The 21,519-nt window shown below is 36.7% G+C and overlaps 1 protein-coding gene across 1 annotated transcript in view; it reads right to left on the bottom strand.

The window, feature by feature from the left end:
* LOC311185446 (alpha-1-macroglobulin-like) overlaps nucleotides 1–21,519 on the bottom strand; it is a gene marked incomplete at both ends in the record, with an annotated part of 45,623 nt that overhangs the window by 7,321 nt on the left and 16,783 nt on the right. Inside the window, 20 exons of the mRNA XM_084256072.1 lie at nucleotides 717–819; nucleotides 1,481–1,549; nucleotides 2,271–2,361; nucleotides 2,682–2,812; nucleotides 2,985–3,203; nucleotides 3,683–3,906; nucleotides 4,403–4,580; nucleotides 4,853–4,927; nucleotides 5,292–5,448; nucleotides 6,076–6,163; nucleotides 6,463–6,639; nucleotides 7,168–7,251; nucleotides 9,268–9,319; nucleotides 9,520–9,641; nucleotides 9,841–9,967; nucleotides 10,465–10,693; nucleotides 11,391–11,760; nucleotides 14,209–14,308; nucleotides 15,708–15,878; nucleotides 18,439–18,588. Coding sequence (XP_084112198.1) covers nucleotides 717–819; nucleotides 1,481–1,549; nucleotides 2,271–2,361; nucleotides 2,682–2,812; nucleotides 2,985–3,203; nucleotides 3,683–3,906; nucleotides 4,403–4,580; nucleotides 4,853–4,927; nucleotides 5,292–5,448; nucleotides 6,076–6,163; nucleotides 6,463–6,639; nucleotides 7,168–7,251; nucleotides 9,268–9,319; nucleotides 9,520–9,641; nucleotides 9,841–9,967; nucleotides 10,465–10,693; nucleotides 11,391–11,760; nucleotides 14,209–14,308; nucleotides 15,708–15,878; nucleotides 18,439–18,588 — 2,917 coding nt within the window. The remainder of the gene's footprint in view (nucleotides 1–716; nucleotides 820–1,480; nucleotides 1,550–2,270; nucleotides 2,362–2,681; nucleotides 2,813–2,984; nucleotides 3,204–3,682; nucleotides 3,907–4,402; nucleotides 4,581–4,852; nucleotides 4,928–5,291; nucleotides 5,449–6,075; nucleotides 6,164–6,462; nucleotides 6,640–7,167; nucleotides 7,252–9,267; nucleotides 9,320–9,519; nucleotides 9,642–9,840; nucleotides 9,968–10,464; nucleotides 10,694–11,390; nucleotides 11,761–14,208; nucleotides 14,309–15,707; nucleotides 15,879–18,438; nucleotides 18,589–21,519) is intronic.

Here is a 21,519-nt window from a genome sequence, read left to right as displayed (position 1 = left end):
GTGTGTGTGTGTGTGTGTGTGTACACGCTTCCATTTATATATATATATATAAACAAAATTTCTCAATATGTGTGACATTACCCAAGACACAAGTCAAAAATAGTACTTATGTGCCTTAATGCTTTATAAGAGTGGTTCTAAGGCTTGTTTAGAGGGCATAAGAGGTTAAGATATAAGAGCTTGCTTATTTGGTAACCACAAACTCACTTTTTAGTCCAGTGAAAGATTATGGAATTAAAACATTTTTTAATTAAAGTAACATTGGCTATAACATTATGTAGGTTTTGGGTGTGCCACCACCAAAAGTCTAATTCCATCTTTCACCATACAGTTGATAACTTTCACCTGATTCTCCCTCCCTTCTACTGCTTTGTGTATTCCCCTACCCCCTCCCTTCTGGTAACTACTAATTTGATCTTATAGTCTAAAAGTTTATTTTTGTTTTACTTAGTTCATTTGCTTTGTTTTTGTATACACATGAGTGAAATCGTATGGCATTTGTCTTTCTCTATTTTTCATTAGGCATAATATCCTCTAGAATTGTGTTGCACATGGTAGGAGTTAATTGTTTTTTCTTTGAGTAGTATTCCATGATGTGTATATATACCATATCTCCTTTAGCTAAGATTGTGGAGTTTTGTTGGCTCTTTACTAGGTTAGTCCTTTTTTTTTTTTTTTTTTACTTTCAAAGCTCAGCATGTTTGAATCCCACTTACCGGTCTCATAATAATCATAGACTTTTACACTGGCTGGTTTCAAATTCTTTACTTGAATGCTTTGTTCCACTGAGAAGGAGAAACTCACAACTTGACTGGTTAGCTGGAGAAATAAGAATACTGAATTGGAATCAAAGTTTAACAGTTACTAGTTATCCTCTCTTTCTAAGACATCATCAAACCCTGTAGATGTGCTACCCATTTGTACCAAAACCTGTGAAAAGAATGGGACATTCTGGGCTTCCCCGGTGGCACAGCTGTTGAGTGCTGGGTTGCAAAGCTGCCCGCAGCCTCTACAGCGCTGGTTCGATCCCCGGCTGCCGGGCGAGGGTCCCACATGGCAAGCAGACCTCTCCTGCCGCCTGCTGCTCCCCTCAGCAGTGTACTTCATCAGTCTGCCTGTTCTGCTCTCCACTCTGGCTCTGGTGAGTTCTCTCACCCTCCCGTGCTTCTGACTGTAGCCCCCCCAGTGCTTGTATAAAAAAAAATAAAAAAAAAAATCTTTAAATAAAAAAATAAAAGAATGGGACATTCTGAGACTTGGATAACACTCTTCAAGATAGATAAAAGGAACGTGAAAGAGACAGTTTTGTAGACTGTCACATGTACTAAATTGAACCTTGTTGACCAGTTGAGGCTTCCTGTCTCCTTTTGACTATTTTCTCCTTTCTTATCTTTGTGGAAAACAGTATTTGGATTCTGGTTTGGCTTATTGGAAACTCTAGTATTTCTTTCAGACCTAGCAGAGTCACAAAGAATCTTACCTTTTCAAAGTAAATCAGCACATGGTTGGTGTTCACTTCTGTTCTTTGAATCTCAGGACTGTCTTGAAGCTGTTACCCAAGAGAATGAGCCAGAGATATGGGATAAGGAAATTTCAGACAGAGTAATTTTCAGGTATTTGTGATATAAATGGCTGCTTAGAAACATCCAGACTGCTAATCTTGATTTCTTTGGAAATAATAGTAATAATGATAAAATAATGATAAATGATAGTAATACAGTAGACCCCTCCTCACCATATGTGGTGTTGCTTTCCATGGTTTCAGTTACCCACAATCAGATGTGGCTGAAAATATTAAGTACAATAAGAGATTGGGGGAGAGAGAGATCGAGATCATTTTCACATAACTTTTATTTCAGTATATTGTTATAATTGTCTTATTTTATTATTGTAGGCATGTATGTATTTGTTGAAAAAAACATAGTATATATGGGATTTGATCTGTAATTTCAAGCATCAATGAGGGTCTTAGAACATGTCCCCCACAGATAAGGGGGGACTAGTGTAATTGTTAAGCCCTTTCTCTCTCTCTCATGTTCCATGTATGTATACACAGATATAAGTGTGTTATATATATCTATACATGGTACATAAAGCTGTATACACATACACACATATGCATAGTATATACGTATACACATATGCTATACATAAGAAAGCAATTGTGAAGGAGTTGATCTCTTGGAAACTGCATCAATACAATAAAATTGACAAGCATAAATATCAACATTTATCATGACTTTGTTATCTGTAAAAGATTTAGACTTTACCTTTTTCACAGATGCTTTTACAGGTATGAAGCCTGATACCATCTTCACGTCAACAATGACCATATTAGAGCTGGGTCGTTCTCCAGTATAACTAGAGAGTCAAGGCATAGGCACAGGCACTTAAATAAAAGTCTTTAGAACTCATTCAAGACAGAAACTTCCTACTACTACTACCACTCAGTTTCTCCATCTGCCCTATTTGTCCTCTGCTGTGATTGTTCATAACCCGTAACTATGAACTCTGCAGGAATGTCAACATCATATTCTCAATGTTAAGAAATTTTTCTTATTAATAAATATTGCAAGAATTCCACATTCATTATACAGGACTTTGGACAATAGAGTTCTCCCGTACAAGAAAATCACTTTCGCCATATTCAACAGAAGGTATGATAGTGGTTTTGAATTTACCTCATGTTGATATGAATCTGGATTTTTTTATTAGCGTCTACTCCATCACAATCCTTGGGGAGAGTATCAACCTTCAGAGTGAAGGGACTTTTCCCTTCCTTCTTGGGCAGGATGTTATACCTCAGGGATGACTACAACAAATTGAAAAAAAAAATCCTTTATCTTTGCACTCAAATAATCTCTCTTCTAGATGATTTATGCCTTCCCTTAGCACACATTTCTTTTACTGTTAGGAAATTTCAATTTAATTCCTGAGACTTCCCCCTCCCATTTGCAGCATCCCCTGCATCCTGACAGCCTCACCTGGAGGTACACACACCCTGACCCTGATACTGTTGTGCTGTACTCTCCTGGAATCTCTGGTAACCCAACCTCCTGCAGCAGAAGGCGGTTGGCATTGTCTACTTGGAATTCTTCAGAGAAGGTGTTTGAAGACTTGACAGTGACTGTTGCTGCTTTCTCTTTTTTAGTGAAAGTTATTGCTGCATATTTGGAGAGGGCTTGGAGAGCTACTATTGTATCCTGGAAAAAGGTGGGTACAGAAATAATAGGAGAGGAAGGGGGTTAGATCACACCGGTTGTAAAACATATCAACATAAATTTCAATTACATTCAGGCCTGGTTATTAATCATCGACTATTCTAGCTACTTTGGGTCAAATGAGAGGAGATATTTTGGGTCTAATATTGGATAGTCTTAGACTTTGCATTAAAAAGGACTTACGTATTAGGGAAGTAATCTTATAAAAAGTATTGCTTTAGGAAGACTGATCTACTTTACAGTTGAAGGTCCACTAAAGAGAGAAAATATAAGAAACTGTAGATGACAGAACAATAATCCATATATAAAATTTGAAATAATATGACCAGAACCTTTCAGGTGTTGGAGGAATGAGAAAGTATGAATGAAAAATAGTTTTCAGTTTTTCAGCTCCTAGAATATGGTTTGATCTACATATGAACTAATATATTTATTTTTCTTTCTAGAGTCTCTGCACAAACCTGAGTAGAGGAGAAACCTCCATAAGGGTTTTGTTGCTCTGTGATCCATTTCACAATGCGTGATGCCACAGACAGGTCTTTTGAAGATGGGCGAGGCTGGACAGTAAGATAGGCCAGGAGCACGTAAGATGTCATCTCCACTTCGGCAGAAGGAGCCCGGGGTTGAAAATAGAGTGTTTCGGGTTGTTGAAGTTTCCCAGGATGTTGCCAGTGCATTGAGCCATCTTTCAAATGGTAAAGGATACTATTTAAGCTTAGAAAATTGTTCAAAGTCCAATTCATGAATGTTAATTGTAATTAGAGCTCACCCAGTGAATTGATGTAAGTGAAGTAAAAGCATTAAGTCATCACCAATAAGCAAATCGTTGACCAGACAGTAAATTAAGGTTCCAGCAAATTACTTTGTATCTGTTACTTATTTGTGTGATAGTATAAGTTAAGGTATATAGACTCTATAATGTGTAAATTGATAAAATGATCCATGTTACCTAAAATACTTGTGTTAGATCAATGATGATTATTATTATAATACATAAAAAAAAGCAATAATATAATTGCATCATAGGTGGGAACTTAATAGGTCTTCCCCCTTTTGATCACTGGAGATTTTTGGAAGTAAATTAAAAAAATAAAATTAAAAAAAATTCTTTTTTTAATGGAGGTAGCTTTGGCTTACATTATTGATGATATTTTGAACATATAGGTTGTAGCAGCTCTTACCCTCTTTCAGAGCTTCCCTATCTAGTGATTCAAGTAGCTCATTTCGCCTGGCCTGGTTTCCTGCTAGAGTAAAGGCGTAAGCCAGTAATGCCTTTGTATAGACAGAATTTCCTTTGGCCCTTGAGATGGATCTCCATTTCATTTCCAAGCAGAATAGAGCACTGCGGACAACTGGATGCTGTAAAGAAAATGAAAGAAGCAGACTAGTCAGCTATCCCCAGTCTAATCACAGATTAAAAACCACCAGTGTGCATGTGCAACATCACAGTTCTGACCAGAGACTCATTTCCTCTGCAGTCTCCAAAAGGATCTGATCCTTTATGTTCCAGTGTAATATACCAGAATTAAAACAGATGAAAACTGTGACTCATTTCCCTCAGTGATTCATATTTCCATGATTTTTATGTCTCACATTTGTGAGAGAGGTGCAGGGAATGTCCTAGTACATACAGTAACTGGCAGTGGCATCTCCAGCAGAGCAATGGTGACGTAGGCAGAGAGCGTCACCTCATCATTTACTTCACCCTGTAAGGAGCAGAGGCAGAGATTTGCACACTCCAAATATTTTGTAGCCAATGTCAGCTAACTCGTTTCCCTTGGGCATCCTCACTAGAAAGCATCTTATCTTTTACACTTTTATTGGTGCTCCCCCTTCCTTCCCACTTAAAAAATTTGTCTCAGTCACCTTCCCTGACTTATCGTCATATTAGGTGAGAGGGCTGTACACTCTTATTCAGTATAAAAATTACTAACTTATTGCTAGGTTTCAGAGACTTTAGTCTATCATCCATCCTCAAAGCGTGTCACCAGATCTTGAGGCATCAATAGAAGCATCATGGTTCCTGTATCTCAGTACTTTCAGGGACCAGAACAAAACTCAAGGCATTACCTTGATAGCATTGTTCAGTATTGTTCCAGAGCGCTGAAAACAACCGTTTTCCTTTTGCTTCTTTGCGAGCCAGTTGAAAGAGTTTGTGAGGTGTGAGTTTTCCACAAAGATGTGTGACTGGGCTTGAACAAAGGACTTAAGCACAAATGCAGTGAGCCTGTCCAGCAAAGAAGAGACAGACATATGGACCATTTTATTTTTGAAGCTCAATTTGTACATTGCCTTCAAACATTGGTCAATAGAATTCAATGGAGGGAATTATTCGGGAAATTTGATACTTGAAAGTTGAGTATTCTCTTGTTTGTCATGTAGATATTGGAATCTCTTTCTAATCTCTCAGCTTTATTGGTTTCTGCACAGTTGATGTTTTTAACATTACTTTCTCATGAAATGTTTGTTGGAGCCTCTGTCTCCCCAGCACCAAAATGGCTGTTTTCTGAATGATTTTACATTATAATCTCTTTCTGTTCTTTCCCTCCGCTCCTCTTCTAATGCAATATGGAAGCTTATTCCTCTACCATTTCACTTATTTTTACTTTCTGCCTTATATTTCCACTTTAGGAGATCCTACTTCACTGCTATCTTCTATAGTAACAGAGCAGGTGAGCTTTCACAGATAAAATGGTGAGGTCACCCAGGAGAGATGATATCTATGTAGATTTTTAAAGGATTTAAAGAAATTTTAAAAATTTCTGTGAAGGAACTCAAGGTAGCAGAAATAGCCATTCCCAGAGTTTTGAAATATAATGGATCTACAGAGAACATCTGGAATGAATTATCTTACCAAGTGCTTCCCTCACTTCTGCCATCATCATCCCCAAAGGAACTGTATGAACCATCACTGTGCTTGTAGTTCAGCTGTCTTTGGTACCCTGTAGAGGAAGTTTTCATAGATTTATTACATAGTAGAGACATTTGAGAATTAGTTTTTTTTTCTTGAAAGCTTGTTAAGGAATTATAGGTAACTATTATTTTATTAAGATGTCTCCAAGACATCTTGATGATATAATTGATGATATAATTGAATTTTCTGGTTGTATAGTAGAGCATTTTATTGTTTATCACAGAAACAATGACTATTATATCTTTACAAAAGGATGCTAACTTGGGTACACTGAAGTAGATATTTAAGGACACAATAAAGGTTCTCTTTTTTGGGGTACTCTCTCACCACTGATGAGGTGATCGATGGCTTTGGACTTGATCGTCTCCGTTAGCTGTTGTGTCACATTTAGATAGTTCAGAACATAGATGTTGGGAGCAAAAAGAATCATATTCTGCTCTCCACAGCCAAAGGGCATCTCAATAAGATTCTGAATATTTTGCATTGCAGAGCCTAGTATATCACCTGGGAATGAAAGATATTTAAAAGAAATCAAACACAGAGCTGATCATGTTGGTATAGGAGGGTGACCAGTGAGGCCAAATCACATGTAAAGGAAAAGACAAGTATAAGAAGTGAAGGAAAGCAAAGAATAAAAAGGAAAGAGGAAAATGAGAAAAATAAAATAGATGGTTCAAGGATGGAGAAAACTGGAAAGAAACTGAATGGCAGCTTACATTTTTTTTTTTTTATGAAGTACATGTCTGATAGAAACCATTTTCAAATCTATTAGGAAGCTTACCACCTAGTTAATTTCTTGATATGAGGGCACAGAGGGAGGACCCTTTTACTTTTCAGAGGATATCAAGGTATATAACATATGGCACATCTACTCAACCCCCCTTTTGACTGATACACAATACAACCTTCAGCTTAGTGCTCTTTCTCTCAATCCATTTTAGAATCAGGAACCTCATTGACCACAGAAGATGAGACCCCATGCTCTAGAACTACAGAGATGAACAGCTGCTTCCCTTCAGCTGGGAGACTCACCCACAACTGAATATGTCGCCCTGGCAGAGCCTTCAACTATACTGGAAGGAAGTTTTAGTGACAGTTTTTCAGGTACTCCATTTTCTAATGAAAGAAGACAAACATGTATATAAGGATGGGGGAAACGAGAGAAATGTTATATTTTCATTTGAATTATTTTCCTCCACACAATCCAGATTCTACCTGTCATTTCTCTTGATCATTATATAACTCTTTGATGCAAACCAAATTTTTCCAAACACCATGATTCATCTCACAGTGAAGTTCATAAATCATGTTTGTGCTAAATTTCTAAAGTCTTTCTTGTAGTGTACATCTTATGGACTACTCATTTCCTTCACTTCATCATTTATATTAATTTTCACTATTTGTGTTTTTAAAGAATTCCATAGTATTAAGTGCTTACTATGTACCGTGTGGTCATGTTATTTAGTGCAATGATGTAACCTTTTTCAAAAGAAATTTCCTGACTTTGTAGAACTTTCACCTTAATGAGAGAAATCAGATAACAAATAAATATTTTGTATGGTAAATACCTATAGTCAGAGAGAAAATTAGAGTGAAATAAGTGTTTACAAAGGGAACTATTAAGACAAGGTGAATCAGGAAGTGCAGTATGTAGAAATGAGGCTCCCTACCAAATAGTTCACTGGTGAAAATATCATAGGTGACTAGAGACTTTAAGTAAGTCAGGGAGTGAGATCTATAGATATCTGGGGGAAGGACTCCAGGAAAGAGGAACGAAAGTGAAAAGACTGCAGAGATTGGAGCATGTAGGTGTGTTCCAGGAGCAGGTAAGGAGACTAGTGTGACTGCAGCAGAGTGAGTGAGGGGGAAGGACAATTGGACATGAAGTCACGGGGCAGCAAGAATTTGTGGGTGACATTAGATTCATGGACTTTGAGGAGCATGGGACCACACTTGGAGGTTTGGGGCAGAGGAGACAGCATGATATGACCTAATGCATTAAAAAATCACTCTTGCTGTAGGGGAGCAGGAGGAGGTGATCAGAAGACACAATGAGGTAGTTCAGGAAAGACCCTGCCAAAGTAGAAGTGGACGTGGTGAGAAGTGGGAAGATTCTGGATATAGTGTGAAGGTGGAGTCAACTCGATTTGAGAAAGGATATGGTGTGGAGTATAAGAGAAAGAACACAATAAAGGATGACTTCAAGGTTGCTATCTCAAGCAAGTAGAAGAATGGAATTTCCGCCATGAGAGACAGAGAAAATTGGGGGAACAGAGGTTGGTGGAGACCAGCGGAGGTTCAGTTTTGAACATGCTAGTTTTGAGATGCCTGTTAGATCTACAGACCTGTAAGTGGAGATGGCAATTGGGCAGTTGAATACATGAATCTGGGTTCAGGAAAGAGGTGTGTCCCAAAGACGAAATTTTGTGGTCTCCAAAATGAAGTTATTAAACTTCTGTGATTAGATGAGACTACCTAGAGATGCTTATATAGAGAGGAAATCTGCACCGTGATGATTCACAGTGATTCTAGATGATGCAGAGTTGAAATTTTAGTGGTAATTTTATTATATTAATGGTGTTAGTAAAACATTAGTTTTCTGTATATACTATTGACCTGAAGTTCTTTTTAAAATAACATTTGGGGAGGGAGGTAGAGAAATACATGTTTTTAAAGTGTAGTAAATGATGAACTGACACTGGATCCCCACACTCTTTAGACATACAAGACAGGGGTGAAAGTCTGAAATTCCAGTTCTTTTCTCTGCCCTGGAGCAAAGATATAAGCATCTTTAAAATATTGATTGAATAGTAAATAGTTCTAGTGCCACACAGATATTTCAATATTTTGAGTGTTATTTAAGACGTTTTGGAACCACAGATTTGCTGGAAAAAATATCACATCCTGTAGCCTTCAGCATTATTCCTCATTATTAGCCAAGAGCTTTAAGTAAGTCTTTTAATTTCTCACTGCCTTCCTAAAGAAAATTTCGTTCCTCACCAAATGGTCTTTGACTTGCACATGGGAGAATATTCAAGTTTGTGTTTTTCCTTTTTTTATAGCAAAACATTCCACAGCTACAAACTTCAGCAAGTGACTTAACATGAGAATTTTATCTATTTTGATGCTTACCTGATGCACAGAGCATTGTGTTGAAAGTTTCCTCCCTTTCTATTCCTTCAGCCTTTTCAATGAAAGAGAAAAAGTGAAGAAATAAGATAATATTAATGAATAGAAGAGAAAAATCAATCACTTTAGAGTAGAGGAGAAAATGTTAGTGAAAAATATATCCATGTTCTAGGAATGAAATGTGACTGTCCCAGTAATATCAGATGATGCTGTAATATATGAGGTCTCTAGGTCAGAGGAAATATGCCTGCATACCTCAATTATTAGCGGCTTGACTACGGTATCCTTCTGTGCAAGTGCTGGGACTTGGGGCACCTCATTGCCACACATTTCCCGAGACTGGAGGGCTTCTGCGGTAGCTGTGAAATTCACCTTTCCTGGGGAATAAGTTTCTTATGGAGTCAAATAGCAATTATGTAGTAAATGGTTTCTTATTTTTAAATTTCCCCAATATATATAGTGATTTTCTTTCAGTGAGTTGAAGCAGGAGGAAAAAAATATATATATCTGGATCAGACTGGAAAGGAAATCATTATAACATAAAAAGTAGGATTTGTCAACAACTTTAACACTCACCTAGTGACTTTGGAATCACAGCCCAGGACACAGTTTTCTGTCCATTTCTACAGATACAGTGAGATTCTTCATTCTCCTCTACTGGAACTGCTAAGAAGGCAGGAGAGCCCTCCAGCTGTACGCTGACCTGTCCCCCACAGGTTGGAGAAAAAAGACAGGCAGAGAGGATCAGTGATAGGAGAAAGAATTTAAAGGGATACTGCCTAATAATGGAGAGGCTTTGAAGAATTATTCAAACAAGGAAAATCCCATCAAATATTTTGTGGTTTAGATTTTTCCAATAAGGTAATTGAAAAATCAACTAAAATTAAAATAAATGTCCAGGATTTAAGCTTGTGCCAACAAAAGGAAGAGCTATTTTCTTTAGTCAGAGTGAAAAAAATGAAGCAGTTAGGTAGAAATAATGCTTGATTCAGGAATACACAGGAACTCTAGAGTCCTAGATGAATGTAACCTTACTATCTTGGATCTGCCGGGTAGCTTTGTTCCTAGTACCTATTCCATTCCAGAATTAGGCACATCATATTCCATTATGATTTGCTAGATTACCCAGGAGACCACAGTATGAATGGTGATTGTGCTCCTTCCTTCTACTTTTGCTCACTTGCAGAGAAATGCCCTTACCCGAATGCAGTGGGGCAGATAGTTGAACACTGTGGCTTTGAGCATGAAGTCTTCTCCTCGAACCACAGAGTAGGGGAGAGTGAGTTCCAGGAAGAAGGGCTGGAAGGCTTGAAGAGAGATGATGGGGGAGAGGCCGAACCCGGTAGTGTTAGATAAGCAGAGAGCTCTGGCCTTCCACTCTGTGATGGTGTCAGGGATTTTCATTGCCAACTCACTTCTACCTGATACACTTGTGAAGGGAAAAAGAAGAGAGTGCATGAATCCCCCACCACATATTTCACTTTTTTTTTTTTTTTTTAAGCGTGGATCATTACTAATCATCAAGAATGATAACTTAGTAACCTAGTATAATAAATGTTAAATTTGATGTAAGGTTTGTTATTCCTAGTGAGGTCTCTGGAATTTTTTTTCTTTTTAAGGATGAGGGTAGCTTCCTGCTTTCTATTATTTTACATATCTCAGGACCGAATTAGACAACACTTGCATTGTTTAGTCATGAGATTAAGAAACTACAAACCTGGGGTCTCCCTGCTGGTGCAAGTGGTTAAGACGCTACCTATGAAGTTTTCGGCAGCCACTCCAGCATGAGTTGGAGCCCCGGCCAGGGAGCTACTCACATGGCGCAGCAGACCTCTCCTGTCTTGCCCTCTGCTCCCATCAGCAGTGTATTTAGTCAGTCTGCCTGTTCTGCTCCCTACTCTGTCTCTGGTGAATCCTCTCACCCCCCACACCTCTAGCTTGTGCCCCAGTTCTTGTATGCATAAATAAATAAATCTTAAAAAAAAAAGCCACAACTATGAACCTAAATACTTGCCAGGAAAATGTGGAACAGGATGAAAAGGATCAGGAAACCAGGATATCACCAGATTCTTAGAGGAGGATCTAAAACCTCTCCTGAATTAAATTCCAGGCAATAAACAACTTACTCAAGTACCACCAAGTCCCAGATCCAGGTCTCAGGGAAATACTTCCGGATTATCTCCTTCTTTTCTTCTTCCCGCTGCAGAAAGTTTCTGCTCACATATCCCACAGTATTGCTTGATGATATAGAACCGAGTCCGAGTGGGGAGCCTAGGCCTGCTGCGCCTGGTATTGAGCCTGGCGGGCCTCCTGCGCCTGGTATTGCGCCTGGCGCGTATGCTGGGCCTGGTGGGAATCCTGGGCCTGGCGGGTCTATTGCGACTGGCATTGCGCCTGGCGCGGCTGCTGCGCCTGGTATTGCGCCTAGCGGGATTCCTCTGCCTAGCATCGGGATTCCTCCGCCTAGCATCGGGACTCCTGCGCCTGGCGGGACTACTGCAATAGAAAAATAAAATTCAGGAGCTTATTTGTTATCATTGATTTCTTTTAGCTACTTTGTTTCTCATGAAGAATAAGGTCATTTACTGCAAGGAATGTTTGTTATTGGAACAATTTAACCTTCCCACTTGTTATTTTGTTCACTCATCCACTTCTATAGGGAGGCGAACCCTCTTGCTTCATTAAATAGTCAAGAGGTGAATGCATTTTTTTGTAGAAATGAAAACAAATGTAGTTCTCCCTAAGGTGATTATTCAACTAATGAAAGGAAGAATAACAAGAAATTTAATGTACCAAGTATCGCTTTTATACTGAAATGGGTCACATGTTCTTCATTTGCAGTGAGAATCCACCAAAGTTTCTATAGTAAGAGGATTTCAGGAATGATTAAAACAATGAATGAGATATGGAGACCTAAATAATAAGATTCAGTAAAGTATGGGTTATAAACAGCAGAGACTCATTAATACAGAAAACCATCCTTTAATTGATCAGAAGATACTTTACCAAAGCAAAACATAAGGCCACCATCAAAGATGAGACACAGAGGAGAACAGAGAAGGCATTCCAAGGAGATAGCTACTCAGGCACACACACATAGGTGGGAAGGGATGTTCCAGGGGGTAGTGATAAACTTACCTCTCTAAAATAGAATTTCTAGTTTGAGGGGTGTGTTTAACATAGCTGAGTGAATAGTAGGTGCAGTTAGGCACTGTGGAGGTTAACACAGATACATTCGATCTGTTAAGGGTGGAGTTAGTTTGATTAAAAAAAGATCCAGAAATCAGAAGATAAAGATAATTTATATTTAATGGAGTTGGACATGCTCTTTTAAAACCTTAGCTGTGATAAATCTGTGAATTCTAGGGGAAGTGATTATTTATGAGAAATAAATGACATGATAAAAGCAATGTTTAAGGATGATACCTCTTTCATAGTATATAGGACAGATTGAAATTGAAGGAGACTGGAGGCAAAGAAGGTAAATTGGGAGGTTTTTAAGTAATTTGGATATGAAATAATGAGGGATGGGATTAAGTTGGTATAACTGAAAATGAAAAGAAAAGTTTGGATAGGTGATAAATACTAAATGCAAACTTGTAGAATATTACAGACTATTTGGAATAAGAATGTAATGGTGGTGCTGAGTCTTCATGTTTTCTGTGTCATTCTATTAGCATGCTTTTTTTGAAAGATAGACTTGGTATAAAGAAGGAATATGAAACTAAAGAACAGTGCTTTTCATTTTTTTTTTTAACAAGAAGTATGCCATTAAATTGAGTCCTAATTACATTTTTACATTTTATACTGATAATACCTCACTAACTTTGGTATTGTTATTCTGACTTTGGATAGGAAGAAGTTGAGCCTCCAAAGGTTAAATGAGTCCGCAAACTTTTAGTCACATAAATCATACCAGATAGGGATATAAGAACATGCTCCTGAGCTCTTAACATAGGATTCTTTTTTCACTATCTAGGATTTTTCTTTCTATTCAGGAATATTCTCATTCACTTCTTTGATTTCAACTAGAACTTTATTTTACTACAGTAAATCTCTTTTATTTTATTTTATAACTATTTTATTTTATACCTGGTTTCTTAATAGCAAGTAGAATTGGTAGAGATTCAAGCACACCAAGGGAAATATCTCTCCACCTGATAGTAGTAGAAAATAATACTTGGTGTTCCAGTCTTTTCAACTTTTCCTTATTTTCAGATAAACTTGAAATAAAGCAAGAGGAGACTAGAAGTATATCTGCCAAAAGCTTAATTATCTACTTTGCTCAGTATGTCAAAATCACTTTGATTTCTATGAAAGGATGTAAGAGAAACTGTATCCGTATGATCCTTCCTTTGCTCAGCTTCCCTTGCACTCGACTACTGTCCATCACAGCCATGTGCAAACCTATTCCTTCTTCCCCATGGTTGTAACATTGTAAGGCACACAAAGGCAGAATCACACAAGGTGGAGTCACGAGGTGAAAGCAGACCAGATTCCCTGACTCACTCCTTGGTAGGAAATGATTCTAGATAGCTCTGAACTCACAAGCAGTTTTTGTGCAAGCAATAGTCTGCTGTATGGTTAGCGAATGAGGCCTGAGGGTTTGTTTGTCACTGCGCTATAATCTGTCCTATCTGGACCAACTCAGGTTTTGAATTCACAGTGAATAATGAAGATTGAAAGTAGCAAGACTGTTGAAGTCTAGGACAAATTAGTGCTTGATTTTGATTCAGAGAAAGAGGTTGGGGTGAAGGACAATGATTACTTAAAACTCCTATTTTTTCCAGAGAAAAACACTATTTGAAGAAAATTTATCAACAAGTTACTGCAGAGACACATGATACAATACTTAGGGAAAAAATAACTTTTTATCCCAATCCAACTAAGCAAAGCATCATTTTTCTTTTATTATTCCAGCAGAAAAATAAATCTTACTCTTACCTCCTCCAAAGCCCATTGGGATTCCTAGATACCCTGGAGGGTATGGACAATAATGTGGCTTGCGGATTTTTGAGTTGGTATAAATACTTAATCCTATAGACTGGAAGAAAATTAAATTATTAAAACATGAACTCAAATCTTGAGATGAATATTTTCTTGCATTTAGACTATACTTTCACAGTTATTGATATACATAACTCATATGATCATCATGCTAATTCTACATAAAAGGGAGGAGAGTTATTTTATAAATATGAAAATGGAGTCACAGGAAGTAAAGGTCATCCAGTTAGTGAATGGGAATTGGGATTCCTCTTTCTGAATTTTGTCAGCTGTATGCTGATGCCTCTTTAATTATCTTTTGCATTTGGAGAACAGTGTTTTTAGCATTGGAGATCTGTCTTCTCTTTCTTTCCCTTCCCCCCAACTAAATATAACACACACATACCTGTACATACCCCTCAGAGCTTTATCACAGAGAGTTTTGGTTTGGTTTGGTTTCCTTCAATTTGAAATCATAGTTTGGCATATTGTAGATTTTTTTCTTCAATCTTAGTAAACTCTGCTTTGTTAATTTTTTTTTTTTAGTGAGTATGCTTGTCCCTGAATAGCTGTGCTCAGCTTCCCTTTTATGATTTATCCTTTCTTCTTTCCTTTCTCTGCTTCTTTTAACTATCTTGCATCTCTGTATTGAAAACACACATGCTGATGTCTACAGTAGCCTGATTCCTAGAGTCCACCTGTTGAACTTGGTCACATAGCCACAGGTAAATACTATTTGCTGGGCTGCCTCAGAGAAGAGGGGAAGCTGCAGAACTCTGAGTGATGTCAGTGATGGTAGGAGTGGGATAAGGAGAAAGAAGTCAGAGATAAATGTTTAAAGATTAGATAGTCAGCTAGTAAACCTACAAAGTCTTCTTTCTCTCCATCCCAACCGATTTATGGTTCTAGAGGTAAGAAATACATTTTTTTAAGCATGCTAACATTTCTAATCCATATTTTGCTAATCTTTTCTTAATGAAAGGTTAGTTTCAGTTTTCCTGAAATTTTAGTGCACTGAAGGTGCTGATTATTTACTCATTCAACATGTACTATGCAAATGACTGAGATAATGGCTGCCAGTAGCTACCTACCTTTCCATGGTTACCAGAGGCACTATGGAAAATGTTTTCATTTTTCTCACATAACAGAATCGAATCACTCAAAGGGAGAATATGACAGTGATAACTAGCTTAGGCGTCAACTTGGTGAAAGCTGGGGGCCCCCAAAGTATATCCCTCACTGGTAAAATACCAGAGAAATTAATGGTTGACTAGCTGTATGTATACAAAGTTCACTATATCTGTGAGATTTCAATATTTTTCCACAAATCATAGCTTTGTTTGGAAGGAGCAGAGAGGGATGGAGCAGGAGCAGATTCTAGAGCTTAGAAGTCTGTTCTCCATTTTCATGAAGACTTAAAAATCAACTTTGGCTTTGTTTTTAGAAAGAATAACAACCTGAAAGATACTGTAAATATCATCCGCAGCCATGTCCTGCCCTGCTGTATTAGAGAATCCATTGCGATACAAGTTTTCTGGCTTGATGCAATCTTCCTGATCCTCATTCAGAAAATCTAGATGTACAAAAAAGGGAGCCGTCTGCATCTTTTGTTGTAGCAAATTATAGACCTACAAAATCAAGAGATTAAAGGGAAAATTATTGTTTATATATTTTTAATTTAATGTGTGATAATGTTCAATACAAGATTGGAAAGATCATTGTGTTCACTTACTATCCACATGCCAACATTATAAAGACACAGAAAATCATGGGATGATATCAAAATTTCTGGATTATAATCCTCTTGTACAAAGGAAATATATAAATAAAAAAAGGAATGAATTGATCTGTGTCTCAGAGACCTTTTTGTTTGAATGAGACTAAAATCCATGTTTTCTGTCTTGGGGACCAAATGCCTACTTTTAGAAGAAAGCAGAAAAGGTAGACAGTACAGAGAAACATAATGAGAGAAGAAAAGCCCCTCATAATCTCATCACCCAGAGATAACCTCTGTAAATATTTGATTAATTTCCTTTCCCCTTTTTTTTATATGATTTAGCTTCTATCAAGTTTTCAGTTACTATTTTAGGATCAAGTTTAGCTTGAGTTAAAACTAAGTGCAGGGGCAGCCTAGAAATAAGTCAGTTCCAATTCAGTTTTTGCTTGGAGCTTGGTATGAGGCAATGTGCTTAGTCTTACTGTGTTTAAGCCATGAAACAGTGAATTTGATGAAGACCTCCTGATCTGCCTGCTGCCTCTCTAATTTAAGCTCCTTTGATAACCTCCTAACTGTTTCCATTCCTTCATTCTTGCTCCCCTACTCTGAACAGGATCTTCCTAGTAGATAAATTTAAATTGTCACTCTCCTGGTCAAAACTCTTCATTGATTAACCTTTAAGTTTATGGTCAACTCCCAACTCTAAGCTAATAGAACTCATTATATTCTTACTTCCTTTCCATCCCACCTATATGTAGCCTCTCTCATCATCCTCTCTTACCACTGCTTACTAGGTCATTATCATTTCCTTTTCAGAATACTCCAGATTTATTCTGTCATCAAGACCCTTTGGAATGTTATCTCTGTTCATTGTAGAGCCTTACCTTGCCCCTTTAGTGGATATTGATATCTGTAAGAAGACACCCCTAATCACGATATCAAAATTGTTACTCTTTTTTTGTCTTTCTCTCAACATCCTTATCGAAATGAAATTATTGTATGTTGATATGTTTTTGTTTGTTTTGATACCTTATAAGACTCTTAAGTCTATAATGGTCAAAGACTTCATTTGAATTGCTTACCATTAGAACTCCTATTCCCAGATTAGTATCCATCTGTAGCCAAGACACAGTGAATACTTAATAACTAATGGGCCATGAACCCCGTAAATGTACCACCTTTTTGAAAGTGCTTCATTAAAAGAAACATCTTTCAAAGTCAAGTTTGAATGGAAACTCTTTTTCTACACATAATACTAGTGAGCAAATGCCTGGACTATAGGGGGAAAATCGGGCATTTCAAATAACAGCCTTGAAATTTAGTATATTAGGAAGCAAAAGTGAATGAAATTTGGCTTTAATTCCACCTTTAAAATATATTTTTCCTATTTGGTTCCTTTATATTCCTTTTATAAGTGAAACCATCTGATATTTTTCTTTTTCCTTCTGGCTTATTTCACTGAGCATTAGTCCTTCTAGCTCCATCCATGTTGCTGCAAATGGCGTGAGTTTATCTTTTTTGATTGCTGAATAATATTCCATTGTGTATATATACCACATCTTCTTGATCCAGTCATCTATTTTTGTGCATTTGGGTTGTTTCCAGGTTTTACCTATTGTATATAGTGCTGCAATAAATATAGGGGTACAGGTGGTCTTTTGAATGAATGTTTTTGTGTCCTTTGGGTAGATCCCTAGGAGTGGAATTGCCGGGTCATATGGTGGTGCCATTTTTAGTAGAGTGAGGAACCTCCAGACAGCTTTCCATAGTGGTTGGACCAGACATCAGTGTAAAAAAATTAATATCAGTACAAAACACAACAAAGCAAAAACAGACAATTATAAATCAGAGACATCCTGCAGGGGAGGAGGAGGGAGAGGGATCAGAGGGAGGAAGGGAGGAGAACGGGACTGTGGTGGTGGTACACGGGTGCATTAGGGAAGGAAATTCTATGGGAACTCCACCTGAGAGGGAGGGGGGAAGCAAATATTGTTTAAAAAATTAATCAATTAATTAAAAAATAAACTATCACCTTATTAACATATAAGAGGAAGGGTTTACATTAAGATTTTTGTGTTGCTTATAACTGTATAACAAAAATATATTGTTTTAAAATCTTAATATATATATATATTTCTACAGCTGCTTAATCTAGCCTATTTATTCACAAGTTAAGGTGATAATACCTTCAAGAATTATTCGTTCATTAAAAATTTGTAGAGCATCTTTTATACATCAGCACAGGGATTATACTGGTGAACAAAACTGCTCCTTTATAACAGAGAATTAAATGATATGATATATGTAAAGCTCTTTGAGTAACTTCTTTTGTGGAACTGAGCTGATTCCAACTTCAACATAACATACTGGATTATGCCTGACACTCTTACAACTTTGCAGTTGTAAGTTCCAACTGCCAATAATGGTCTTACCTACGCATTTTCTATGTGCAAGACTGAAATGGGACTCACAATTTCAGGTGAGAGCTCAGCTTCAGGCTTCATTAGCAGCACACTCTGGTCAACTGCACGGAGGCCGCAGAGGGAACGAGGGGAGGCTGTGACCTTCAGGTTGGTGTCTGAGGCTGGCAGGCCCTGGGCTGAGGAGAAGCTCAAGTTGACCTGTAAAGAGGATATGATTATGGTGGCAACTCTTGTAATTATAGCAGTCTTAAAATTCCTTCCTATACCAGGTAAACACTAGTCCCTTTTTTACTTTTACTTTTAAACTTTTTTATTGAGATAACATTGCTTTATAACATTACATAAGATTTGGGTGTGTAGTATTTTGGTTTGGTAACTATATACATCATGTTCATCACCAAAAGCCTAGTTTTTATTCATTATCATAGATTTACCCACCTTCTAGTCCTCTTTCCCTCTGGTAACCATCAGTCTCTTCTGTGTCTAAGAGTTTGTTTTTGTTTTGATTGCTTCTTTTATTCCACATATAAGTGAAATCTTTCGTATTTGTCTTTCTCTTGTGCCTTATTTCACTTTGCATTATGTTTTCAAGGTCCATCCATATGGTCACAAATAGCAAGGCTTCATTTATTTATTCATATATAGTTATATGTATTTACATATGTATATATAACATGCATATGCATATAACTATATCTTTATATTAAACTATTGTTTATATTATTTATTTTACATTATTTTACATATTTAATATAGTAGATTACTAGAGTAGAACTAATCCTTTCTATATTTCCCTCTCTTCATTAACTTTAGAACAGGATTAAAGATAAATCTGGCTAGGCACTGCAATTTAATCACCTTTGGAATAAACTGAAAATGTATTTTCAGATAACACAAGTGTCCCACTCCTTTTATAATTGGTGAAATATAAATCGACAAGGATCACACTGAAGCAGAATGCTGAGTGGGAATGAAAACATACATGCTAACAAAGATACATACCCCACTGCAGCTGACCTATCTCCATGCAGCATTTTTGTAATGAATGTGTGTTGTGTGCATGCACAGTGAAACATCACACTCCACCTCTGAGAGCAGACAACTGAGGTCTCCTCCAGTTGCTTGGCTGAGACACCTGACATTATACAGCCATGTAAAACTGTTTATCAGAATCAGGGATTAATCAAATCATTTACAAGTTAGATAATCTCCTAAGAGTTAGTTGGTTGAAAAAATTCAGAGAACCATGAAAGATTGTACACAATCTTTTCAGAGATTCAGTTTTATTCAGCAAGCAGAAATTTGCTGGTAAGTGAAATCTATTGGCTGCTTATATTTATTCTATTTCTTGAGTAGAATATGAATTTTATTTTATAGTCAAATATAAAATAATTTAGAGTTTAGTTACTAACTCTAACTATGTACCATTGGGTAACATTCTAGATTCTTGATTTCATTGATTAGATTGGTATGAAATGTCAGGGAACATAGTTAAAAAGTATTTTCTTTGGGTTGCTGAATTTAAGATAATCTTGCTATGTGGTCTGCCGAATTAAGTAACAGCTTGGATTCATGTTTCATGGGGCATATTATGAAAAAATAAATGATTTACATTAAAGATGCAGTAGTATTCATCTCCACATAGTTTAATGTTAACAAAACACTGCTTATAGAGAATTCCATTTTAAACATTTGTCTTTATTTTTAGAAAATTTAAGTCTACTAAAGAATATGTTTGTGAATATCCTTTTCACATGAACAGGTGAGTTTTTTGGGATTAACCAAGAATTAGCTATATTAGAAAATATAAGACATTTTCTTATATTGCAACCAAAAAAAGAACTTTAAGGTCTATTTGGAGAGTATGTGCCTATCTGTATTAATCATTTTTATCCCTGAATATATATTGAGTTAAAAAAATCACAGGCAATTTAAGCTGTTAGGTAACATTGAATGTATTCATGAAATCTGTTATTTTTAAAGTAAGAAAGTGGTATGTAAATTTTAAGTAGAAGACAGCTTTTCTGTATCCTAATGAAGATTGGGAAGTAATTTTAAAATATATTGTTTTGAAGGAACACGTGAATCTTTACTCATATTCTCAGCCCACTCTTTGCTATCATTTTATCAGGATGTGACTTCTAGGGTCCTTACTTTTTAACTTTATCTCTTCCATGGTAAAATAAAATAGTCAACTTAAAACAACATAACTCTTTTTCTATATTACTTAGTTTTTCATAGCTTAGCTCTACCTCTGACCAATGATAAGTTAAAGGATATTTGACTTGAAGTCATTGAATATAATATCCATGGGATTCTGTGTGGAAGTGGTGTGATGTTGCACAAGAATATTCATGTTTTGCACTAGACCACAGTGGAATGAGTAAAGTGTGCTGAAGGATGTAGCATTACATAGCCATTCCATGTTTTAATAAACAACTAAGGGCACTGGTGCTCTAAGTATGAATCTCTTTTAAGTTGATAGTAACCACACAAATAGAACTGCTTTTGACACCTATACAGGTTTAATGGCATTCCTTATTAAGATAGAATTGAAAAACTGTATCACAAATCACCGTGTACTTTTCTTAAATCATTGTGCACTGAAAAAAAAAAAACTAGTTAAATATAGTTCTTATTGCAGAAATGTCCACTTGCTATTAAATGCATATTGTTTTAATCTCCATAACATCCTTAGGTTATTTAAATACACATTTCTGAAGTCACCAGATCCTACCTGGTTGTTAGTGTTAAGCTTTTGCCAATAGAGAACTAAAAATTACATAAGCAGCTCCAAATTCTGTTGGGATAGGCTTATGGATAGCTCAGTAGACTTCTCATTACAGTTACACGTTCTTTGGAAATAAAAGAAAATCCTGTTTCTAACAGTGTTTGATTTTTATGTTCTCTGCCTTATTAGAATATCCAGACTACATTTCTCGAAATAGGCCACCTATACACCTGTTTTGTATAATCTCTATCTAAATTTAAACTCATGATAACTGGCTAGTTTCTACAGTGGTACACTGGGGTGTTCAGGGGTGTGTTGGGATAAAATTGGTGGCTAAATGTTTGCAAGTCATCTTTAATTGAAAATTTGAGATAAAAAATTTCAAAATTAAGATGATT

Source organism: Talpa europaea (genome assembly GCF_964194135.1).
Source record: "Talpa europaea genome assembly, chromosome: 15".
Classification (NCBI taxonomy): domain Eukaryota; kingdom Metazoa; phylum Chordata; class Mammalia; order Eulipotyphla; family Talpidae; genus Talpa; species Talpa europaea.
The sequence above is the reverse complement of the archived record's forward strand: the minus strand, read 5'-3'. Positions and strand labels throughout refer to the sequence as shown.